The sequence below is a fragment of the Choloepus didactylus genome, chromosome 7, assembly GCF_015220235.1.
Source record: "Choloepus didactylus isolate mChoDid1 chromosome 7, mChoDid1.pri, whole genome shotgun sequence".
Taxonomy (NCBI): domain Eukaryota; kingdom Metazoa; phylum Chordata; class Mammalia; order Pilosa; family Megalonychidae; genus Choloepus; species Choloepus didactylus.
In genome coordinates, this window is record NC_051313.1 from 137,928,332 (window position 1) to 137,952,454 (window position 24,123).

Sequence of the window (24,123 nt, forward strand, 5' to 3'; positions counted from 1 at the left end):
TCTTTTGATTAGGATGGTACCTTTTCATTAGGTTGTTTCCATGGATACGTGACCCACCCAACTATAGGTGAGACCTTTTGATTAGATCATTTCTATGGAGGTATTAACATCCATTCAGAGTGGGTCTTAATTAGATCACAGGAGTCCTTAAGAGAGCTGAGAGCCCACACAGACCCAGATGCTTCGAGAGGCTGGGAGATGCAGACAAAAGGACGTTTGGAGATGCTAAGCTAAGAGATGAAGTCCCGAGTTTGCCCCAGAGAAGCTAAGAGAGGATTCCCAGATGCTTAGAGAGAAACACCCTAGGAGAACCAAGCATAGAGCTGAGAGAAGCTAAGAGAGACAAAAACCCAGAGACATTTTGGAGGAAGCAGTTTTGAAATGCATCCTGGGAGCAGAGGACCAGCAGATGCCAGCCACGTGCCTTCCCAGCTGACAGAGGTGTTCTAGAAGCCATTGGCATTTCTTCAGTGAAGGTACCCTCTTGTTGATTCCTTAGTTTAGACACCTTTATGGCTTTAGAAGTATACACTTGTAACATAATAAATCCCCTTTGTAAAAGCTAATTCATTTTTGGTATTTTGCCTAATGGCAGCTTTAGCAAACCGGAACAGCATCTCTACTTGGATATCCCAACAGAGGCCTCAAATACAGTGTACCCCAAATTATTTTCCACAGCAAAACTTGACCTTTTCCTGTCTCGGTAAGGCACCACCATCTGCAGATTTACCCAATCCACAAATGTTACTGTGGTCATAATCGCTCTTTTTCTGCTGTCATCTCCACTTAGTTCCCAGTCTTGTCCAGTGTTTCTTGAATCTGCTGTTGTCTTTCTGTCTTCATTGGTCTCCTCTCAAACTCAAGACCAGTTCTTTCTAGCCTTAGGTATTGTGACAGCCTCCTAATTAGCCTCCTAATTAGTTTTCCTGTCTATACTCTTGTTTCTCAGTCCATTTACACTACTGTTATTGTTCATTTTTTTTCTAAAATGCAGATATGATTATGTCTTCTCATCATCAAGATAAAAATTAAGTGATGACGATGACAACAGCATTTACTGAGCACTTATCATATGCCTGACACTGTGCTTAAAAAACCTTAATCTAAATTAAGTCATAATGACCATTTGAGTAGGTATAATCTCCTTTTTAGCAATAAGAAAACAAGACCAGATGAGATAAAATCACATGCCAGGGGTTGCAAAGCCAGGAAGTGACAGAGCAAGACTGGAACCAAACATTTTCAGACTTCGTCTGTTCTTAACCTTTATATTATATTGTCCCCACAATATAATTGCATTCAGATAGGCTATATTTCCCCCTTGACCTTTCATGCTCTGGGATTGGATGCTGTGGAGTGTGAAAAGGCTTTTGGTTCTCTCAGTGCATTGGCCACTTCAGGTGTGCCTGGCTAATTGTATAAATGGACAGTCAAGATTTTTTAGTAGTATTGCCCCTTCCTCAGGAATACATTTGTATGTGGCATGCATACTTTAAAAAAAAAAAAAAATCTACCTTCTACCCTATTCATCACAAACCCAGCAAGAGTTTAAGGATTTGCAGTTTCAGGTTGTTGGCATGACTGTTGAATACTGGGAAACAACAGATCACTGAGTTGGTAATAATTAATGGCAAAATGGATTGGTGGTTCTTTTCTTAGGAAGCCGGCTAGCCAATTAAAAATAGGAATTTTAAAAATATCATTAGTACAAAGGTATTATAAAGTTTTTAAATAATTTTAGCCAATTAGTTTTCATGGGCTAGTGGCTGAACACTTTTCAGTACATTGGAGAAAAGAAAGATTTTTAACAAACCTAACTGTTCTTAAAATCACAAGATGTCTTCAAGGACTTTTGCACATCATATTTTTATCAGTGATAATGGCTTTCTGCCTTAGTTTCAACAGTTTTTTAAAAATGAACATATTTTCACAGAGCTGGGTGACCTATACATTGCCCAGAAACTTGAGGGTAGTTTTGAGTTTCATATGTCTGACTCTGGTAGACTTGGTGGTTTACTTAGGTAACTTTCTGGTGGGGCTAAAGTATCTCAGATGAGCCAAAACTTGCATTCAGATAGGCTATATTTTCCCCCTTGAACTGTATTCTGGATGCTAGAGATTGCACATACTTGGAATCAGAGTATGGGTTTTACTTCTGGCCCTATTACTTATTAGTGTGTGGCCATACATCCTCAAGCCCCATTTTCATCATGTGTTAAGTAAGGATAGTGATACTCGCAGTAGAGTAATTGTGGGCTGTATGAAATGAGGTATGTAAAGTGGTGTGTGGTATTCAGTAGGAACTGAATAAACATTCCATACCTCTATTTCATCCTAATCCTTCTTGCCTCTCCCCCTTCCCCCACCACCAGCCCTTCCCCTCACCCCCTACAACAAGCATGCTTTCCAAAAGATAGAGGTTTTCATGGAAAACAGGTTTAGAAAAGTAATCTTGCAAATTTGGATGGAATTTAATCCCTAAGTAAATTATTGCTGCCACCCAACCAGTCTGTTTCCTAGACTTTGATTATCTTTTTTGGGTCTATTTTTCTTTGATTCCAAATCTTCTTTTGCTATCACATCTCTGAGGATCTTTTCGTTTTAACTTCCAAGATACTAGTGTTCTTTCATCTTATTACTTTCTAGCTTTGTGTTTGCCCAAAGTAGATAAATGTATAAAATTAACTTGTAATATGTTAATAGCAGGATAAATAAGAGTTTAGTGCAGTTTTTAAAATGAACTAGCTGCTTCTCAAGAGATTTTATTTTACAGATAATGTTAAAAAAAATGTCTTGCCCTATAACACATCCTCTGGGCAGATTCTATTTAAGGAATAAATGACAAAAGGGACTCCTAAGACATAGACAGTTTTGAGAAAATTTACCTCAAGCTTGAAGGATGCCAGCTCGCCTCCATTCTTCCCCATTTCCCCGATCCACATTCTGTCTTAACCACACACCCACTGGGTCTATGAGGATACACAGTTTCAGGTGGTTTCTCATAACTGTAGAATGCTGGGGAACCATGAACTACTAACTTGGTAGGGTGGTTCTTTTTTAGTAAGATCTTTTGAGAGCTTTCCTATGAAGAAGTAGTTACAGTGATAGAGTCTTTCCATTAGCCACAAGGAAAGGATACTATTCAAGTGTTTACAAAAAAAGGTTTCCCTAAACATTTTCAAATATGAAGAAAAATAATAGAGTTGATTTTGAAGTTGGCATTTTAAATGTGGTATTTTGGTGTATAGCATTATCCTGTTACCTTTTTATCATGGATTTGTCCTAGGGAAGCAGTTTAATATTTAGAGAGAGTGTGCTTCTATCTGTGAAATGATTGTGTTTATGGCAACATTTATTCAGTGGTTTCAGTCTGTTAAGTTTGCATTTGTGAGTCTCATTTAGTTGACTTCTGTACATGTAGTGACTTAATTTACTTCTTGCAATGTTCCATAGATAAATTTATTAAAGCAATGCTGTCTTTTGTTTTTATTCTGTCCTCATAATTCAACTCCTGTGGGGAAAATGATGAAATAGCTATTTTACCTTTGGAAATATTATTGGATTTTGAGTCTGGTGTTATTTGTTGAATGTTTCAGTTTCAGGTTTTGTTATGCTGAATTTTGTAAAGACCTTTACTGACTTGGATACGTTTAAAAACCTGAAAGAAGGTGTTTGAATTCTTTCTACTTATTTGATCTTCTGAAAAAAACTATTAAACAATGGGAAACAAGAGACTCAAAACTTTGATCATGCAAGCAACAAATAATTATCAAATGAGATAATATGCGACCCAACTTTATAAAGTGTAAAATATTATATAGTTATATTAGAACTTTTTTGAAGAAGCAGATTCCCTTAGTCAGTCTGCAGCCATAGTACTTGTTAATCATGATTTGCTGAGCATCTATTGGATCTGGCTGTTTGCACATGTATGAAATGGAGGTGGGTGAAACATGGTCTATTCTGGTTTTCTAATGCTGCCAGAAATGCAATATACCAAAAATAGATTGACTTTTATAAAGGGGATTTATTAGGTTGTGCATTTACAGTTCTGAGGCCAAAAAAGTGTCCAGACTATGGCATCAACAAGAGGATACCTTCACTGAAGAAAGGCTTGTGGCGTCCAGAACACTTCTTTCAGCTGAGAAGGCACGTGGCTGGTGTCTCCTCACCCTTTACCTGTGGGTTGCGTCGCTTTCAGCTTCTGATTCCAGTGACTTACTCCATAAACCTCTGTGGGTTCTCACTTAGCTTCTCCAGGGCAAACTCTGGGCTTCATCTCTTAGTTTAGCATCTCCAAACGTCTGGGTTTGTGGCGGCTCTGGGCGTTTTCTCCCTAAGCATCTCTCGACTCTCATAAGGACTCCGGTAAACTAATCAAGACCCACCCTGAATGGGTGGAGTCACATCTCCATGGAAGCAACCTAATGCAAAGGTCCCACCAGCTGCCCCCAGAAGATTGGATTAAAAGAACAGTCTTTTCTTGGGTACATAACAGATTCAAACTGGAACATGGTCCCTGACTTTTAGGAGTTCTGCAGTCTAATTCTAGAGATGATAGCAATACAGAAATGACTGTGTTGCAAGGCAGTGCATAACGTGTTATAACACTGATAGAGTTAAGTACTATAGGAGTTTACATGAGGAGAGGAGGTCTCCAGTTGGTGTCATAGACATCTTCATGGAAAAGATGAAGACTGGTTATGTTATTACCAATTCTAATAGAGCTTGAAGGAGAGTGACCAGAATTCAAAACTCATGCTTCCCTATGCCTTTTCATTTGGTTGTCTGAGACACTATACAACATAATGATTAAGCTCTGGGGCCAGTCCACTTAACGTATGTCTCATTTACACTTCTGTAAAATGGGGATAGTAGGTCTACCTGCTTTCTAGCGTTATTATTAAAATTAAATAATTCACAAAGCACCTACAAAAATACCTGCCATGTTCTCAATAAATGTTACGTGTCAAGTTATACTTGTCCTTCAAAATTCAGTTCATTCCTTGCTTCTCCAGGGAGCCTTTCCTACCAAACCAAAGTATATGAGGTGCCCTCTCCTCTTTATTCCCAGAGAATCCTCAGTATGTCATTCATCACCAGAGGACTAATCTATGGCATTGATTTCTAATTGTGCCTTTACTTCTCCATTTCTCCCACTAAAGTTCTTTGAGGTTATGTTACCTGTATATCCCAAACCTAGCATTATTCCTAACATTATTCCTAGTGGCCAAGGCTCAATAAATTTTTGCTGAGTGAATGACTGAATTAAATGGAGATTAAATATATTCAATATAAGAAAATGGCTGTTTATCCAAGGTTGATGGCAGTGATGATGCAGAGAAATGGATGAATTCAGGATATGTTTTGAGATACGATCAATAGCATTTATTGATGGTTTGGATGTGGAGAATGAGAGAGATGGATGAATCAAAGCTTGATCAACTGGGTAATGACATTAATTGAGATGAGGAAGACTGGGGGAAAGTAGATTCTGTTTTATAAATTTCATTTTGAGAAGCCTACTCTACTTTTGAGTAGAACTATTAAAAAGGCAGTTGATATGAGTCTAGAGCTCAAAGATGAACTTGAGACAGGAAATATAAATCAGAAAGTCAGTAGCATATAGATGGTACTTAAGGCTACATTACTGGATGAAATTGCCTTGTAAGAGAACATACATTAAGGAGAGAAGAGGTCCTAGAACTAAGCTTGCCACTTTCCAACATTTTGTGGTCTGAAAGCTAGGAGAAAAAAGTATCTCAAGGAATCACCATAAGGGTTTAAGATGAAAAGTGAGAAGTAATCATTGGATTTGGTAACGTGATGATATTGACCTTGAGTTTTCAGTAGTGGGGTCTAGAAGCCAAATTGGAAGGATGCAAGAGGGAATGGGAAAATTGTGGGGAGACGGTGGAGTAGTAAACTTCAGGAATCAGTCCTTCCACTAGAACAATTATTAAACAGGCAGGAACTTTCTGAATCAACTGTTTCAAAACTCCGTAGTCTAGTAGAACTGTACAGCATCCAGGGACGTGTGGGAGGAAGAGGCTGGTAAATTACTGCAAATACCTATCAATTGTGTTTCCGGACACTGCTCTCATATTAGGTAGCAGTGGGGTCCAGCCCCTGGACCTACTTCCCCAGGATCTGGGTGGGGGGCATGGGCTGATTGCTGATCACTGCTTTTTATTGGCTACTTTGGATCACTGGGGGCCTGGGACTGAGGACAGAAATTTTTCAAACTTGCCCCAAACAAAGGCAGCTGAGGAGACTTAGGGACAGTAAGCGTCCTCTGAGCTGTGGGGGAGAGTTGAAGGCCTGCATTTGCTTGGTAGGGGCCAAGTTAAGAAAGCAGAGCTTTGGGGAGTCATGGAAAAAGCTCCTGGTGCCCTTCCTGATGTTCCCTCACCCCTTCCCCAGGGCGTTGGGAGCCAGTGAGCACTCCCTTTGTGTACCCTTGGACTTGTTCTGCTTGGGAAACACTGACTTGGGAAACTCCTCTCCAGTGTGCCCCATTCCCACAATTTGCCCTCCAAGCAAAAGCAGCTTAAGGCAATGAAAGAAGTGCAAGAAACAGTTGAGGCAGCTGGCCTGGGGCAAAGACTTACCTGCTTTAAGTCCTGCAGTGGAACACCCAAGAGAGGGAGAAGGTTTATTTCCTGGGAGTAGAAGGGACCGTCAAACTCCTGTAAACAGGGAACTCATAAGGCCGGTAGAAGGCATGAGCCCAGGTCAAGACACAGGCCCAGAAAAGACATGGAGGACTCTGCATGTTGCATCTGCATTTGCATTTGGGCTGACCTTGGAGGACTGAACTCTGACAGAGAGCACCAGCATTGGCAAAACTAATTTTCATAAATGATGAAAGCTGTTTTTTGCTTAGATTTGCTTGATTTTGTTAACACCTGACACTCAAGAAAATATCTTTCGTATCACCCGTGGATTACAAATTCAGGGTAAATCCCAGATTAATATTTTTAAATATTAAGATGTAAAGTGTGCAACAAAAGATTACAAGATAAAGAAATTGAAAATGGTGGCCCATTCAAAGAGGATAGAAATCCAGAAAACATCAGTGAAGAAGACCAGACTGTGGACAAATAGGATGAAAACTTTTAAAAAAAATGATCTTCAGTATGCTCAAGAAGATGAAGGAAAATACAGAGAAAGAACTAAAGGATACCAGGAAAACAATGAATGAACAATATGAGAATCTCAATAAAGAGAAATTTTAAAAAGGAACCAAACAGAAGTATTGGAATTGAAGACCAATAAAATGAAAAATTCCCTGGAGGGTTTCTGCAGCAAATTGGAGCTGATGGAAGAAAGAATCAGTGAACTCAAAGACAAGACAATTGAAATGAGTGAGGCTGAGGAGCAGAAATAAAGAAATTATAAAAACTGAAAATAGCTCAAGAGACCTCTGTAACACCATCAAGAGTACCAATGTACACCTTATGGGAGTCAAAGACAGAGAAAAAAGAAAGGGGCAGAAGGAATGTTCAAAGAAATAATGACAGAAAACTTCTCAAACTTAGCAAAAGATGTGAATATGCACATCTGAGAAGCCCAGAAAACACCACAGTATAAACCTGAAGAAAAATATGCCCGGTCATATATTGATGAAACTGTCAAATGCAAAGGAGAAGGAGGGAGTTCTGAAAGCTGCAAAAGAAAAGCAAGGGAGTCCCACTTAGAATGAGTGCTGATTTCTTGTCAGAAACCATGGAGGCAAGAAGACAGTGGGTTGAAATACTCAGTGCTGAAAGAAAGCAGTTGCCAACCTAGAATTTTATATCTGGTGAGACTGTCTTTCATAAATGAGTGAGACACTCCCTTTATCCGGTGTATGGACGGATGAATAGAAAAATGGGGATGAAAACTAAATGAAAAATAGGGTGGGATGGGGGAGGGAATAGAATGTTTTAGGTGTTCTTTTTTTTTAATTTTATAATTTTTATTATTTTTTGGAGTAAGGAAAATGTTCAAAAATTGTTGGTGGTGATGAATGCACAACTACATGATGGTACTGTGAATGATTGTACACTATGGGTGATTGTAGGGTATGTGAATATATCTCAATAAAACTGTTCAGAAAAATGAATGAGAGATTAAGACATTTCCAGATAGACCAAAGCTGAGGGATTTCATCACCACTAGACCTGTCCTATAAGCAATGTTAAGGGAGTTCTTATCATTAAAAGGAAAGGACACTAGACAGTGGTTCAAAGTGGCATAAAGAAATAAAGCCCTCCAGTAATTGTAACCGTTTGGGTAATTAAAAATGCCAGTACTATGTAATATATTGTATGAGTGGGTGATGGCATGCTGTCTTAATGGTCCCTTGTGTTGCCATGCTAGTTCATGGGCACAAGGCTGCAGAGAAACAGGATCTCTCCTCCATTTCTGGGGGGACTGTGAAATGAACTGCCACTTCTTCTTACTTCCTACAGGTGCTAAAATGCAAATGCCTAACAAGTAATGATGAATCTATCGCTTTGGATGTACAACATACAAAACTATAATTTGTAACAAGTACAAAAAAAGGTGGAGATATGAAGGGGTATAGGAGTGTGTATGTTATTGAAGTAAAGTTGGTATCAAATAAAATATGTTATGTATTTAGAATGTTAATTTGTAACCCCATGGAACCACAAGGAAAATATATGAAAAATATATCCAGATAGAGATGAGAATAGACTCGCTATGGTACAATACGAGTATCAAATATATAGGAAAGTAGGCGTTAACAGAAAGAAGAAGGAGGGACAAAAAAGATATGTCTTACAAAGACTAAATAGCAAAATGGGAAAAACTAGAGTCCTGCATTATTAGTAGTGACTTTAAATGTAAATGGATTAAACTCAAAAGGCAGAGATAGGCAAAATGGATTAAAGACCATGATCCAACTAGATGTAGTCTACAAGAGCCACACCTTAAATTCAAAGGCGTAAGTAGGTTGAAAGTAAAAAGGTGGAAAAAATATATGCCATGCAAGCAGTAATCAAAAAAGAGCTGGGGAATCTATACCAATATCAGTAGCAGGTAAAATAGACTTTAAGTTAAAAACAGTTACGAGAGATAAGAGCAATCATTATATAGTGACAAAGGGGTCAATTCAGCAAGAAGACATAACAGTTATAAATATATATACACCTAAGAGCAGAGCCCCAAAATATATGATGCAGATGGTGACAGATTTCAAGAAAGAAATTGATGGTTCTGCATTAATAGGAGATTTCAGTACACCACTTTCAATAATGAATAGAACATCTACAGAGAACATAAATAGGGAAATAGAAAACATGAATGATACTTTAAACAGATGAGACCTAAAAGACACATGTATAATATTTCACCCCAAAACAGTAGAATACACATTATTCTTGAGTGCACATGGATCATTCTCCAAGATAGACCATATTTTAGTCATCAAACAAGTCTCAATAAATTAAAAAATATGAAATCATATAATGTATCTTCTCTGACCACAATGGAATGAAGCTAGAAATAAAATATTATTGATTATATTACAAATATTGATTTGTGATATTTGGAATATTCGCAAATTTATGGAAATTAACATACTCTTAAATAACCAGTGCCTTAAAAAGGAGATCACAAGAGAAGTTAGATTATATCGTGAGGCAAATGAAACTGAAAATACAACTTTTCAAATTTTGGGGATGCAGCAAGGGCAGTGCTGAGAGGGAAATTTATAGCTATAAGTGCTTACATTAAAAAAGAAAAAAGATTTCAAATCAGAGACCTAACCTCAAGGCTGGAAGAACTGGAGAAAGAAGAGCATGCTATACCCAAAGCAAGCAGAAAGAAGTAAATAACAAATTAGAGTGGAGGTAAATGAAATAGAGAATAAAAAAACAATAGAATCAACAAAACCAAGAGGTGTTTCTTTGAAAAGATCAGTAAATTGACAAATGTTTAGCTATACTGATGAATTTAAAAAGAGAGAGGGCACAACTAAAATCAGAGATGAGAAGGGATGATGTTATTACTGACCCCACTGAAATAAAAAGGACTGTAAGATGATACTGTGAGCTGTACACCAGCAAGTTAGATAACCTAGACAAAATGGACAAATACCTAGAAACACACAAGCCACCTACACTGTTTTAAGAAGAAATAGAAGATCTCAACAAACCAATAGCTAGTAAAGAGATTGAATCAGTAACCAAACACTTCCCAACAAAGGACAGCCCAGATGGCTTCACGGGGGAAATTTACCGTACGTTCCAAGAATTAACAACAATCATCCTCAAAGTCTTCCAGAAAATCAAAGAGGAGGGAACACTTCCTAATTCATTCTGGAGGTCAACATCACCCTTATACCAAAGCCAGATAAAGGTACCACAAGAAAAGGAAATTACAGACCAATATCTCTTATGAACATAGATGCAGAACTCCTCAACAGAATACTAGCAAACAGAATCCAGCAGCACATTAAAGGAATTACATACCATGATCTAGTGGGATTTAACCTAGCTATGCAAGTATGGTTTAACATAAGAAAGTCGATTAATGTAATACACCACATTAACAGAATGAAGGAAAAAAGACATGCAGTTATCTCAGTTGATGGAGAAAAGGCATTTGACAAAATCTACCACCATTTCTTCATAAAAACACTTAGAAATCTAGGAATAGAACGAAACTTCCTCAACATGATGAAGGGCATTCGTGAAAAACCCACAGCTAATTTCATACTTAATGGTGAAAGAATGAAAGTTTTCCCTCTAAGATCAGGAACAAAACACAGATACCCACTGTCACCACTGTTATTCAGTATTGTAGTGGAAGTTCTAGCCAGAGATATTGGGCAAGAAAAAGAAATAAAAGACTTCTAAATTGGAAGGAAGAAGTAAAACTATCCCTGTTGGCAGACGCCATGATTCTATATGCAGAAAATTCTGAAAAATCCACAACAAAACTAGAGCTAATAAATTCAGCAAAGTGGCAAGGTACTAGATCAACAACCATAAATCAATAGTGTTTCTATACAGTAGTAATGAACAGCTGGAAGAAATCAAGAAAAAATTGCCCTTCACAGTAGCAACTAAAAGAATCAAATATCTAGGAATAAATCTAACCAAGGATGTAAAGGACTTTTACACAGAAAACTGCAGAACATTCTAAATGAAAGATCTAAATAAACAGGATACTCCACGTATAGAGACTACCCAAAAGCAATTGATAGATTCAGTGCATTCCCAATCAAAAGTCCAGCAGAGTTCTTTTCAGAAATGGAAAAGCCAATCATCAATTTATATAGAAGGGGTAAGGGACCCTGAAAAACTAAAGCCATCTTGAAAAAGTAGAATGAAGTTGGTGGACTCACACTTCCCAGTCTTAAAGCTTATTACAAAGCCACAGTAAATCAAAAACAGCATGGTACTGGGAGGAAGATGATGGTGGTATAAAGAGGAGTGAAAGTTAGTTAGTCCCCCTGGAACAACTAATAAACAACCAGGAACAACTAGTAAATGATCTGGATAACTGCTGGGGGACAGTCGTGACTGTCCCCTCATCAGACACCAACCTGGATGGGGAGGAATGCCCAATATCGCAGCATAAAAACTGTAAGTTAAAATGGCAGATCCGAGGCAGGAACCCCTCCCCCCCACAGTCCGAACTGGAAAGCCTCGCTGTGCTAGCGAATAGCACTCTGAACAAGTGAGTATACCTCAGTCCAGCTCCCACTGGGGTTTTAATTGGCAAGCGTGGACTGATCGATGCAAGCTGCAAATCCCCAATAAGCAGACAGAGGCTTTAGTGATGACTGACCTTAAGAGCCAGGGAACTTCTCTGTCTCAGGATGGGGAGTCCAGAGGACCGAGTGCTGTCTCTGGCCGATGGGTGAATCTGGGAGCCATGGACTGACCCTGAAAGGGGGCTTTCTGTCCCTTTTTCTCTCAACCAGGGTGGCTCAGTGGAGAAAGCCTCGGCCATTTTCAGCCCGCAGTGCTCTACAGTACAGAAATCCTCAGCCATTTTAAGCTCACAGTGCTCTGATCCAGACAAGGTGGAGATAGAGTCTGAAAAACAAAGAATCTATTTATATGCAAATGAAAACTCCCTAGGGGGCTTATCTGCCCTAAGAGGAAGAAGGTGGTGCCAAGCTCTACTACCCACCTTCCATTCAGAACCAGACCCAGAGCCTGGGGGAAAACACCCATAGGCCACACCTCCTTATACCAGTCTGGAACTACAGGCTGACAGGTGCCACCTGCTGGTTGGGAAAGCACAGTGATTTGAGGCCTCACAGGGTGTATCAGTCTTCTAAGACACCCTCAGGGAAACCGGATAATATTCCCTCCTTCCAGGACTGAACCCGTTCTGGTCTGGGAAAACCTGATTGGGGTAACCAAGGAAACCAGATGCCTAGACAACAAAAACTACAGCCTATACTAAGAAAAATGAAGTTATGGCCCAGTCAAAGGAACAAACTTACACTTCATTTGAGAAACAGGAATTTAAACAACTAATGCTAAATCAATTCAAAAAGTTTAGGGAAGACATGGCAAAAGAGATAAAGGCTATAAAGAAAACACTGGGTGTACATAAGGTAGAAATCAAAAGTTCGAAAAAACAGAATCTGACAGAATCTATGGAAATGAAAGGCACAGCACGAGAGATGAAAGACACATTGGAAACTTACAACAGCAGATCTCAAGAGGCAGAAGAAAACACCCAGGAACTGGAGAACAAAACACCTGAAAGCCTGCACACAAAAGAACAGATAGAGAAAAGAATGGAAAAATATGAGCAACGTCTCTGGGAATTGAAAGACAACATGAAATGTAGGCGTGTATGTGTCATAGGTGTCCCAGAAGAGAAGGGAAAAGGGGCAGAAGCAATAATGAAATACTCAATGAAAATTTCCCATCTTTTATGAAAGACATAAAATTATAGATCCAAGAAGTACAGCGTACCCCAAACAAAATAGATCTGAATGGACCTACACCAAGATACTTAATAATCAGATTATCAAATGTCAAAGAGAGAATCATGAAAGCAGCAAGAGAAAAGTGATCCATCACATACAAAGGAAGATTGGTAAGACTATGTGAGGATTTCACAATAGAAAACATGGAAGCAAGAAGGAAGTGGTGTGATATAATTAATATACCAAAAGAGAAAAACTGCCAACCAAGAATCCTATATCCAGCAAAACTGTCCTTCAAATATGAGGGAGAACTTAAAATATTCTCTGACAAACAGACAATGACAGAGTTTGTGAACAAGATACCTGCCCTACAGGAAATACTGAAGGGAGCACTACAGACAGAAAGGAAAAGACAGGAATGAGAGGTTTGGAATACAATTTTGGGTGACGGTAGCACAGCAATGTAAGCATACTGAACAAAGATAACTATGAATATGGTTGAAAGAGGAAGGTTAGGAGTGGGACACCAGATGGAAAGAGGAAAGATAAAGACTGAGACTGTGTAACTCAGTGAAATGTAGAGTGTTCAACAATTGTGATAAAATATACAAATACGTTTTTTTATGAGGGAGAACAAATGAATGTCAGCCTTGGAAGGTGTTAAAAACGGAAGAATTGGGGGGAAAATGCCATCAGTGTAAACTAGAGACTATAATTAACAGAAACACTGTATTATTCTTCCTTTAATGTAACAAAGGCAATATACCAAGGCTAAATGCATATAAGGGGGAGTGGTGTGGGACTCGGCATTGGTAATGTTATCTGACTCTTTATTCTACTTTAGTTTATCTTTCCTTTTGTTGCTTCCTAGCTGTCATGTTTCTCCCTCCCTCCCTCCCTCCCTCCCTCTCCTTTTTCTTTTGTCTTTCTATCTTCTTTGACTCTTCCCCCTACTTTGTGGAAGAAATGGAGATGTCTTTGTGTAGATAGTGGTGAGGGTGGTGAATACATAAATATATGACCATACAGGGAACCATCGATTGTTTATTTAGGATGGAATGTATGGCGTATGAACAAAACTATCTTAAAAAAACGAGTTGATGAAGAAACTTTGAGGGCACTATGCTGAGTGAAGTAGGTCGGACACATAAGGACAAATACTGCAGGGTCTCACTTATAGGAACTAATTATAATATACAAACTCATAGACATGAAAATATAAGTTACCAGGATATAGAATGAGTCTAAAGAATGAGGAACTGTTGCTTATTAGAAGCAGAATGTTCAATTAGGCTGAACTTAAATGCTTGGAAATGAACAGAGGTGACGGTAGCACATTGTGAGAATAACTAACAGTGCTGAGTGGTGCATTAATGTGGTGGAAAGGGGAAGCTCAGAGGCACGTATGTCACCAGAAGGAAAGTTGGAGGTTAAAAGATGGGAATGTATAAAACAGTGAAAGTTATACAATGTCCGTAATTAACTGTACAACTGAAATCTCTTTCACGAACCAGAACAAATGTATGACACTATAACTAAAATTAATAATAGAGGGACATATAGGGAAAAATATATGTATTGCAAACTATATACTACAGTTTGTAGTATTTTAACGTTCTTTAATAAACAGTAACAAATGTACTATACCAATACTATGAGTCAACAATGGAGGGGGGAGTTTAGGGATATGGGAGGATTTGAGTTTTCTTTGTTTAGTCTTTATTTCTTTTCTGGAGTAATGAAAATGTTCTAAAAAATTGAAAAAAAAAATTGTGGTATTAGATGCACAGCTGTTTGATGGTACCATGTGCAATTTATTTTACACTTTGGATCTTTGGATTAATTGTATGGTATGTAAACAATATCAATGAAAAAAAAATCAAATGATCTTGAGAATCATGAAAGTAAAAAAAAAAAAAAAAAAAAAAAAAAAAACAGCGTGGTACTGGCTCAAGGACAGACATACATACCAGTGGAAAAGAAATGAGCTCAGAAATCAGCCCTCGTGTTTATTGCCAGTTGATTTTTGTCAAGGTGGCAAAGACCATTCAACTCGGAAAGAATAGTTTTTTCAGCAAATGGTGCTGGGAAAACTGGATCTCCATTTGCAAAAAAAAAACCAAAAACTTAAAAATAAATTTTTATTCGAAATAAATTCGAATTCACACCACAAACAAAAATCAACTCCAAATTGATCAAGACCTTAATATAAGAGCTAAAACTTTCAAACTTCTAGACAAAAACATAGGGAAGCATCTTCAGGACCTTATGTTAGGCAATGGCTTCTTAGACTTTACACCCAAAGCATAAGCAACAAAAGAAAAAATAAATAGGACCTACCTCATCAAAATTTAAAACTTTTTTTCCTCGAAGGACTTTATCATGAAAGTAAAATGACAGCCTACACAACAGGAGAAAATATTTGGATACTACATATCCAGAATACATAAAGAAATCCTTCAACTTAACAACAAAAAGACATGCAACCCAATTTAAAAATGGGCAAAAGACTTGAACAGACATCTCTCTAAAGAAGATATACAAAAGTCCAGAAAGCACTTTAAAAGATGCTCAACGTGATTAGCCATCAGGGAAATGCAAATAAAAACCACAGCGAAATACTATTTCATATTCACTAGAATGTCTGCTGTTAAAAAAGCAAAAAGTAGCAGGCGTTAGAGAGGATGCAGTGAAATAGGAACATTCATTCATTGCTGTTGGCAACATAAAATGGTGCAGCCGCTGTGGAAGACAGTTTGTCGGTTCCTCAGAAAGCTAAGTATGGATAGAACTGCCATGTGACCTGCTTTCCACTACTAGATATATACCCAAAAGAATTAGAAGCAGGGACTCAAACAGATACTTTAATACTGGTGTTCATAACAGCATTATTCACAATTGCCAAAAGATGGAAGCAATCCAAGTGCCTGTCAACCAATGAATGGATAAACAAAATGTGTAATAGACATAACAATGAAATATTTATTCATCCATAAAGAGGAATGAAGTCCTAACACATGCGATGTGGATGAACCTTGCAGATATTATGTTGAGTGAAGTAAGCCAGACACAAAAGAACAAATATTGTATGATCTTACGGATATGAAACAGAATGAGCAAACTCATAGAGTCAGAATCTAGAATATAGGTTACCAGGAGATGGGATTGGGGGATAGGGAATGGGAAGTTGAGGTTTAAACTATGTACAGGGTTCCTATGTGGAATGATGGGAAAGTTTTGAAATGGATGGTGGTGATGGTTGCACAAAAGAAATTTTAGGTTGCGTGTATGCTACTAGGATAAAATTTTAAGAAAAAACCCATTGTGCTGCAGAATACAAACAGTATACCATAAATTAACCACTGACTATAGGAAATAGTACAGTTATAAAATGCCTTTATCAGTTGTAACAAATGTATCACTCCAGTGCAAAGTATATCAGAACCCTGTATTTTATGCATGGTTTTCCTGTAAATCCACACCTTATCTAATGAAAAAAAAGAAAACGGAAAAAAAGTGCAAGATACTGTTGTATTAAAAGTTGACGTTTGCAGCCAAAAAAAAAAAAAAAAAAAAATTGTGAATGGTAAAGGAAGGAATAGAAATCTGTAGCAGCTACACCCTTAAGTGGGCTACAGAGAAGGCATCACCATCCTTAGGTTTCCAGTCTGCCTGTTTACCTCATCAGGTCCTAAACTGAACTCATATAGTGCCTTCCAAAATCTGTTCTGCTTCTTAAGTTTTCTGTCTCCATTATTAATAAATTCACCTTCCTTCCAGTGATCCACACTAGAAACCCTCAGGTTTATTGTACTCTTCTCTTTCCTCCACTTCTTCCATTCCTTCCATTCCCATGGGTTCTTGAATCCTCTCCATAGAATTCTTCGAATTGGATGACTCCTTTTCATTGGTATTCCTCTTATGCTGATGTTGTCAAGCAATAATTATCTCTGCTCCAATCTCCTCTTCATTTCCTAAGTAATTCCTGCATTTATTCTCTCCCTTACCAGTCCATTTACCCACCACAGCTAGAATGTTCTTCCTCAATCACAGATTTGTTGTTTTTCTCCTGGTTTAAAAAAAGCAAACAAACGAAAAACAAAAACAACTGTATCCTTTTAGCCTTACACTCAAAACCCTCTACCTTTTTAACCTTATCTCCCACTACTTTCCATTCGACCTGCTGTTTGAAGTATTTGGTCTTGGCTGAATATACTCTGCATAATTTTTATTCTGTGCCTTCACTTCCTGTGTTACCTCTGCTTGAAGTTCCTTTTCCTCCCATCTCTTATATCTTCCATATTTCCAGATGCTTATTACCTCTAATAAATGATGTAGTCTACCATAAAAGTTAGGACGTTATGACATTTCAAGGTGTCCAGTGCTACTACTTAAGATTATCAGTTCTTTAACACCTCCATAAGACTGGTTTACTTAAAACCACAGTTATCTGTATTGTACTACCTCCAGCCAATCTCCTACTTTAGTAATTGGATAGTGGAATGATTTACTCTTTGCGAGGAAGCTCCTTAGAAATTTTATTAGCTGTGTGTGGGTCATGGTACCCTGTAAGTAGAGGATGCCTAGAGAGAACACTCTTAGGTCTGGTCTCGTTTTTCAGCAGCTGCTATCCCTTCATTTGATGAAGGAGCCAGACATTGGAAGATGACATGGTAACCCCAGATGAAAGGCCATTTTCCTTAACTGCGCAATTACTTACTAATGTAATAGACACACTTGGTTCTTTGTTTTATGGTTCTTGGCATTTGTGGGTGGGGAGCAGGGGAAGAACATTGTGAAATTCTCTGAGTTTCAGCTAATTAAAACAGGTGCCTTTTACAAATGTTGTTCACTGCATGTTTACCAGAAAAGCAGAAACTCTCTAAGATCATAATCATAAAAATAATAATTACTCATTGAAATATTGAACTGAGTGTTTTGTCATCTTTCCCCCTCCATCATTGGCCTTAGGGAATTGCTAATATCAGGGCATCAGTAAGAAGTAAATTGAAGGTAGCTTTTTCAGGATGTTCTCTGATGATGCGTGTTTATGTCTTTCCTCTGTGTTAGGTATGTCAGCTTTTATCCCATTATTGGAGTATAAAGGAGGACTTAGGCATGTTTAATTTGTACCTAACTAAGCTTTTAACAATGAAATTGGAATATTGATTAAAGGGAAACAATTGCACGATTTTTTTAGAAAAGATTTTGAGCTAGTTAATGAATTTTAGTGATGGAGCGTGACTGTGAGGAGTTGGTTTTCAGGAAAAGAGGAGTATGATGAGCCTCTGATTTAAGAAGAGCCTTCATTTTGGCTGTTTCAAGAACATTACCTGCTTGGCCTTTCAGTAGGCAACTTGCCAGTTCTTTCTACCAGCTGCTAATTGTAATAAACTATTTTGGAACTTGAGGGATATTGTATTTTGTAGTGTATAACAATGGTTTGAGAATTCAAAACATCTCTAAGATTTTTAGTTAAAATTTAGAGTTCAGATAAAAGGTAAATGCCTCATATTAAAAGTGAGATAACAAACCTTTACTAAGTAAACTCGCCTCCTTTACTAAATAAAAAAAAATTGCCCTTTGTTACTACTTATGAGAAGAAATATAATTACAAATTAAAAGGGAAAATCTGAAGAGAACTTGCTTTGCCTTTGTCAAAAATGTTTTTGTGTATGTGTGTTTCTTCTGTTTTTTCCTGCTGTACATTTCCTCAGGAAATTTTGTATATCAGCAACCTTAATTGACATTGACAAAGTAACAAACCAGAGGATTTCCCGGAGACTTGACCCTTTTGTGGCAGGATGAGCCATGGACCTCAGTCCTTTGAGATGTGCTTTTCCATAGTTGCTCCTATTCTTGATATTTTTTTAATTAAAAATCTATTATTTAACATTATTAATGGAAGGGAAATTGTGTTTTGCTTTTAGAAATTGATTCTTATATATACAAGATAGCTCTCTGTGTTTTATTAGTGTTTAGCAGTTTAAACTTTGGTGGAATGTTTTTGAGCCATTAGTAGAGTAATAGGAATAACTGAAAATAGTTGCTTTAGGCTAATTCTATTGGTAATTTTAGTGAAGTATAGTTGATACATTAGCATTCAGAAATACCACTCTGGTTATTTAAAGTACATAAAATTTTATTATAATGTAAGAGGTTTCCTTTGGAAATAGGTTATTTAAAATTTGCATCTTCTTTTTTTTACAGGACGGAACTTGAAACCTTCAAAGGTAATTTTGTGTTTAATTATTCACTGAAAAGTAGTTGAGAGTTAACTGATGTCAGATGTTCTCTCTTGATGATGAAAGAACTTATTCCTTTTTCTTACAGTCAAGACAGTTTACATCAAAAAGCAAATTTTCCTTATTGGTTTTATTTAATCACACTTGTTTTCTATATTCTCTTTGAGATAGTGTGTGTACCAAGTGAAAGTTTCAGTTAATGACCATGATAAGTAGTATGTTTAGGAAGGCATAATGCTGACTTTGAGCTTGTTGAGAGTCATAGTGCAAGAAGATTCTGGTTCCTGTTGTGGAAAGTCTGGGCCTTGTTGTGAGATGGTTGTATGTAAATATAGATGTGCCCCTGCGATTGACCCAGCAGTTCCTGGAGCTTCCCAGGAGGCTCGCTGTGCGGTGGCCACCCTCCTACTTAATGTCTTGTAACTTTGGATAAGTCCCATACCTTTCTTAGATGCAGTTTTTCCATCTGTAAAATTAGAGGCTCTAATGAAATATATTCTGCAATCATACAGTCACACAGCATTGCATTTTAGTTTTAGGGAACTTAAAGGAGGGCCATGGAAGAACAATTTTTGGTCATGTTGACTCTCATTGGTGATGGAGAAACACTAATGAAAAATAGGGAAAACTGGAAGCTTTCTAGTAGCTCTGGGCCCTTCTAATTTCACTTTTTTTTTTTTTTTTTTCATTTACTTATTAGCAACTGAATAGTAGAAATCACTAGTTCTCAGAGAGACTCATTTCGATAACCAGGAAATGTTTGAATTACCTATTTAATGAATTAATTAAGAATTCTTAATTGTTAATTAAGAATTACTTAATAGTTTTATGTTTATTTCACCTATAAACTAGCATTGACCTTTAGGTTTACTAAATGATTAAATATCTTCCAGTATATACTTTAGAGTTGAATTGTTTTTGCTTATGATCTGGTTGATCATTTTAGAAAAAAAAATGACTAACTTTCAAAAGAAAAGGTATAAGGACTTACACCTATTGTGGCTGTAATTGTACAGACTTGTTTTGGCTGTATTTCTGCTTGACTGACTACAGTTAAGGTAAATGGTTAAGTTCGTGGCCAGTTTGTTGAGGGTAATGTTAAATGATCATGTGACAGATTATCACGGCTATCATTGCTCTTACCCAATTTGTAAACTACGACTCATGTATGTTATTCTTCATCAGTGGTTTAAAATAAAATTTCCTCTGGTTGACTAGTTTAGCATCTTCTTACATAATCTTAAAAGATGGGAAAAAGCAATCAACTTAATATTAAAAGACAGGCAGGGGCACAGATTATGTAAAATGTCAGTTTTATTTACATCTCAGTACTGAGGCTCCCCCCCCCCCCCCGCCCCAGTATGGCAATAATCACAGAAAAGAAAAGACCAGCAGTTTGCAAAAGGTTAGGTAGTGTTGAATATTACTCAGTAGAATAATTTAATTTAGACTCTGATATCTTGTTTATATGCACATTCCTAATTATGCACAACATTTAACAGCACATCAGATCCACCCACAGGCTCTCAAATTTGAACAAACCCAAAGGTGGTTATTGCATCCTGTCTAGTTTTTTTCAGTGTCAGTGTTCATTAAAAATTCTTTCCTCTTGCGTGTTTTTCTAATATTTCAAAAGTATGAATAGTATATAATGAGAATAGAAATGTGACTGCTGTTTCAAGGTATTTGTACTTGTTTTTCTAATATGCATTTTAATTAAACACTGGATTAAATTATGAAATCTTGGTGTTAAGAATTTTTTGTAAGAAAACTAATTTGACTTTTTGGGGAAGACTTAATATGCATAAACAGCTTTTAAAAATTGCTAGATATATTTTACTACAGTTTTAAAAATCAAAAAAAAAAAAAAAGTCTAGAAAAGGTATAGTTAAGAACTATAAAAGACTTGGAAAAATCCAGAGAGAATCTGTACACAGATTTTTTCATACATGTCTTAAATTCTTGTTCTACCCATTTATTGTATACTGTGGATAGAATATATGGTATGTGTTCTGGTTTGCTAATGCTGCTGTTTTGCAAAACACCAGAAATAGATTGACTTTTATAAAGGGGAGTTATTTGGTTACAAAGTTACAGTCTTAAGGCCATAAAGTGTCCACAGTAAGGCATCAACAATAGGGTACCTTCACTGAAGGATGGCCATTGGTGTCTGGAAGACCCCTGTTAGCTTGGAAGGCATGTGGCTGGTGTCTGCTTGCTCCCAGGTTGCCTTTCAAAATGGTGTTCTCCAAAATGTTGCTCTTGGGGCATTTTGTTCTCTGTTAGCTGCATCTCCTTTTCAAAATGTCACTCTCAGTTCTCTGAGATCCTTCAGTCTGTGAACTCCTTTATAGGACTCCAGTGATCCAGTCAGCACCCACCCTAAATGGGCGGGATAACACCTCCATGCGAGTTATCCAATCATTCATTTCACCCACAGCTGATTGAGTCACGTCTCCATGAAACACTCAGTCAAAAGATTCCAACCTAATCAACACTAAATATGTCTGCCCACACAAGATTGCATTGAAGAACATGGAGTTTTAGAGGACATAATACATCCAAACTGCACAGTATGTGAATATATCTTAATAAAACCTGCAGATTTAAAAAAAAAATCAAATATTGAAAATGTAATGGGGAAACTAAGCCTACTTATAACTGTGCCCAAGAGCCACTCCCAGAGAACCTCTTATTGCTCAGATAAAGCCTCTCTCTCTAAGCCAAAATTTGCAAATAAACTCCCTACCTTCCCCCCCTACATGGGACGTGACTCCCAGGGATGAGCCTGGCCCTTACATTGTGGGATTGAGAATACCTTCTTGATCAAAAGGCAAAAGAAATGGACAAAATAAAGTTTCAGTGGCTAAGATATTTTAAATAGAGTCAAGAGGTTATTCTGGAAGTTATTCTTATGCATGCTTCAGCCAGATATTGCAAAAAAAAAAAAAATTCTTGTTCTACTCTGAAGAAATAGACTAAAAATTTTATGCAATACAATATGGGTGGTTTATGCAAGAATTTTTCAGTCAGTGGACCCATGTTCAAAGGATTCATGAATAAAAGTGTGGTTGTGTTTTAAATTAAAGTGTTTGTATATGTACTTTTAAAGGATTCCTCTTTTTAAAAAGTTAAATGACCAATATAGTTCCCAGTTGTATCATATAAATTTTAATCTCCTACTCAACATAAAATTACCTGACCTTGTCAGAAATGTGACTAGCACTGTTGAAACATGTCAGGATTTAAGAGGTGTCATCATCACAGTGAATTTGATCATCATTATAGTATATGGGAAAAGGCAGCTAAGACTAGCATGATATAGTAGGATTGCATTTAAGGCTTAGCTCTTGAAAGCAGAGTCAGCAAAGGAGACTGGGCCAGAGTGGTCAGAGAAATAGAAAGAAAACCAGAACAATTTAGTAACAGGAAGTCCAGAAAAGAGTAAGTTTAAAGGAGAAGTGGATGTCAGTGATTTAAGTAATGCAAAGAAGTTGACACTTTGGGGGGAGCCCATGGGTTTTGATAAAGATTAAGTAATTAGTGACCTAAAAGCTATTTGTAGAGAGAGAATCCAGATTTCAAATTCTGAAGTGTTTGAGAATTAGGAAATAAAGGCAACATGAACTAACTATTCTTTCATGAATGGAAGAAAAGAAATGAAAAAGATAACCTGAGATGGAAATAGGGCCAGTGTACCAATTTGAAACTGTTAAGGACCCCAGAAGAGCCATGATCTTTTAATCCAGTTATTTTGGGTGGAACCTTTTGCTTGAGTGTTTCCATGGAGATGTGACTCACCCAGCTGTGGGTAAGACCTTTGATCAAATTATTTCCTTGACTCTGCCCATTCCAGGTGGGTCTTAATTATATCACTGGAGTCCTTTAAGAGAGCCCACAGAAACCAGAAGTTCAGTGAAGCTGAGAGAGACATTTTGGAGAGAAGCTAAGGTATATAATCCAGAGTTTGCCCCCGGGAGAAGCTATAGGCTGACACAGACCCAGACTTTTGGAAATGCGGACAGAAAAACATTTGGAGATGCCAGGCTAAGAGATGAAAGCCAGAGTTTGCCCTGGAGAAGCTAAGAAAGGACCCCTAGATTCTTAGGGAGAAATGCTCTGGGAGAACAAGCACAGATGCACAGGGGCTGAGAGAGAGAAGCCGAGACAGAAGCCCAGAGACATTTTGGGGAAAACCATTTTGAAAACAGAACCAGGAGCAAAGAACCAGCAGATGCCAGCCACGTGCTTCCCAGATGACAGGGGTGTTCTGGATGCCATTGGCCTTTCCTTAGTGAAGGTATCCTCTTGTTGATGCCTTAGTTTGGACACTTTTATGGCCTTAGAACTGTAAATTTGTAACCTAACAAACCTCCTTTATAAAAGCCAATCCATTTCTGGTATTTTTTGTAACGGCAGCTTTACCAAACTGGAACAGCTGGACTTGGGAGAAGGTGGAAGTGAAGATGTTAGAGATGATTGAGATCCTAGAGAAGATGCAAAGAAATGATATCCAGGTAGGTTATCCTCAGAAAGGATCCAGGAACATCTCTTTGAGACCTTAGAGAAGGAAAGGAGGCTGATAATATGGGAAAATGTTTACATGGAAAGAGGAAATAATTATTGAGGACCCACATGAGAAAGGATAATCTAAATTTGCAGGGCTAGGCTCAGAAGTAGGAATGAAAACCAAAACAAATGTGCTTTGCTTTGCACAAGGTTGAAAATTGGACAAGCATATATGATTAGCCAGGAGGGCTTGGGAATCTTGGATGCAAATGAGGGCATTAGTAAAACGATTGGCGTGAAGTTCAGACTGGAGGTAAGAGGCCTGACTACACCAGCAAAATAAGCAGGGTCACAAAGGGAAAAGTATAGATAAATAGAACACTGTGGTGGAGCTAATGGTCAAAGAAAGCAGTTTCAGTTTGTGATCTTAAGAGGTGGAACAATTCCCAGTGATGATGATGG

General features: G+C 37.6%; 1 protein-coding gene across 2 annotated transcripts in view; it reads left to right on the forward strand.

Annotated features, from left to right (window-relative positions):
• DTNBP1 (dystrobrevin binding protein 1) overlaps positions 1-24,123 on the forward strand; it is a 134,417-nt gene that overhangs the window by 51,593 nt on the left and 58,701 nt on the right. For both annotated transcript variants that reach the window (XM_037842111.1, XM_037842112.1), the window contains one exon: positions 19,118-19,140. In XM_037842111.1, coding sequence (XP_037698039.1) covers positions 19,118-19,140 — 23 coding nt within the window. The remainder of the gene's footprint in view (positions 1-19,117; positions 19,141-24,123) is intronic.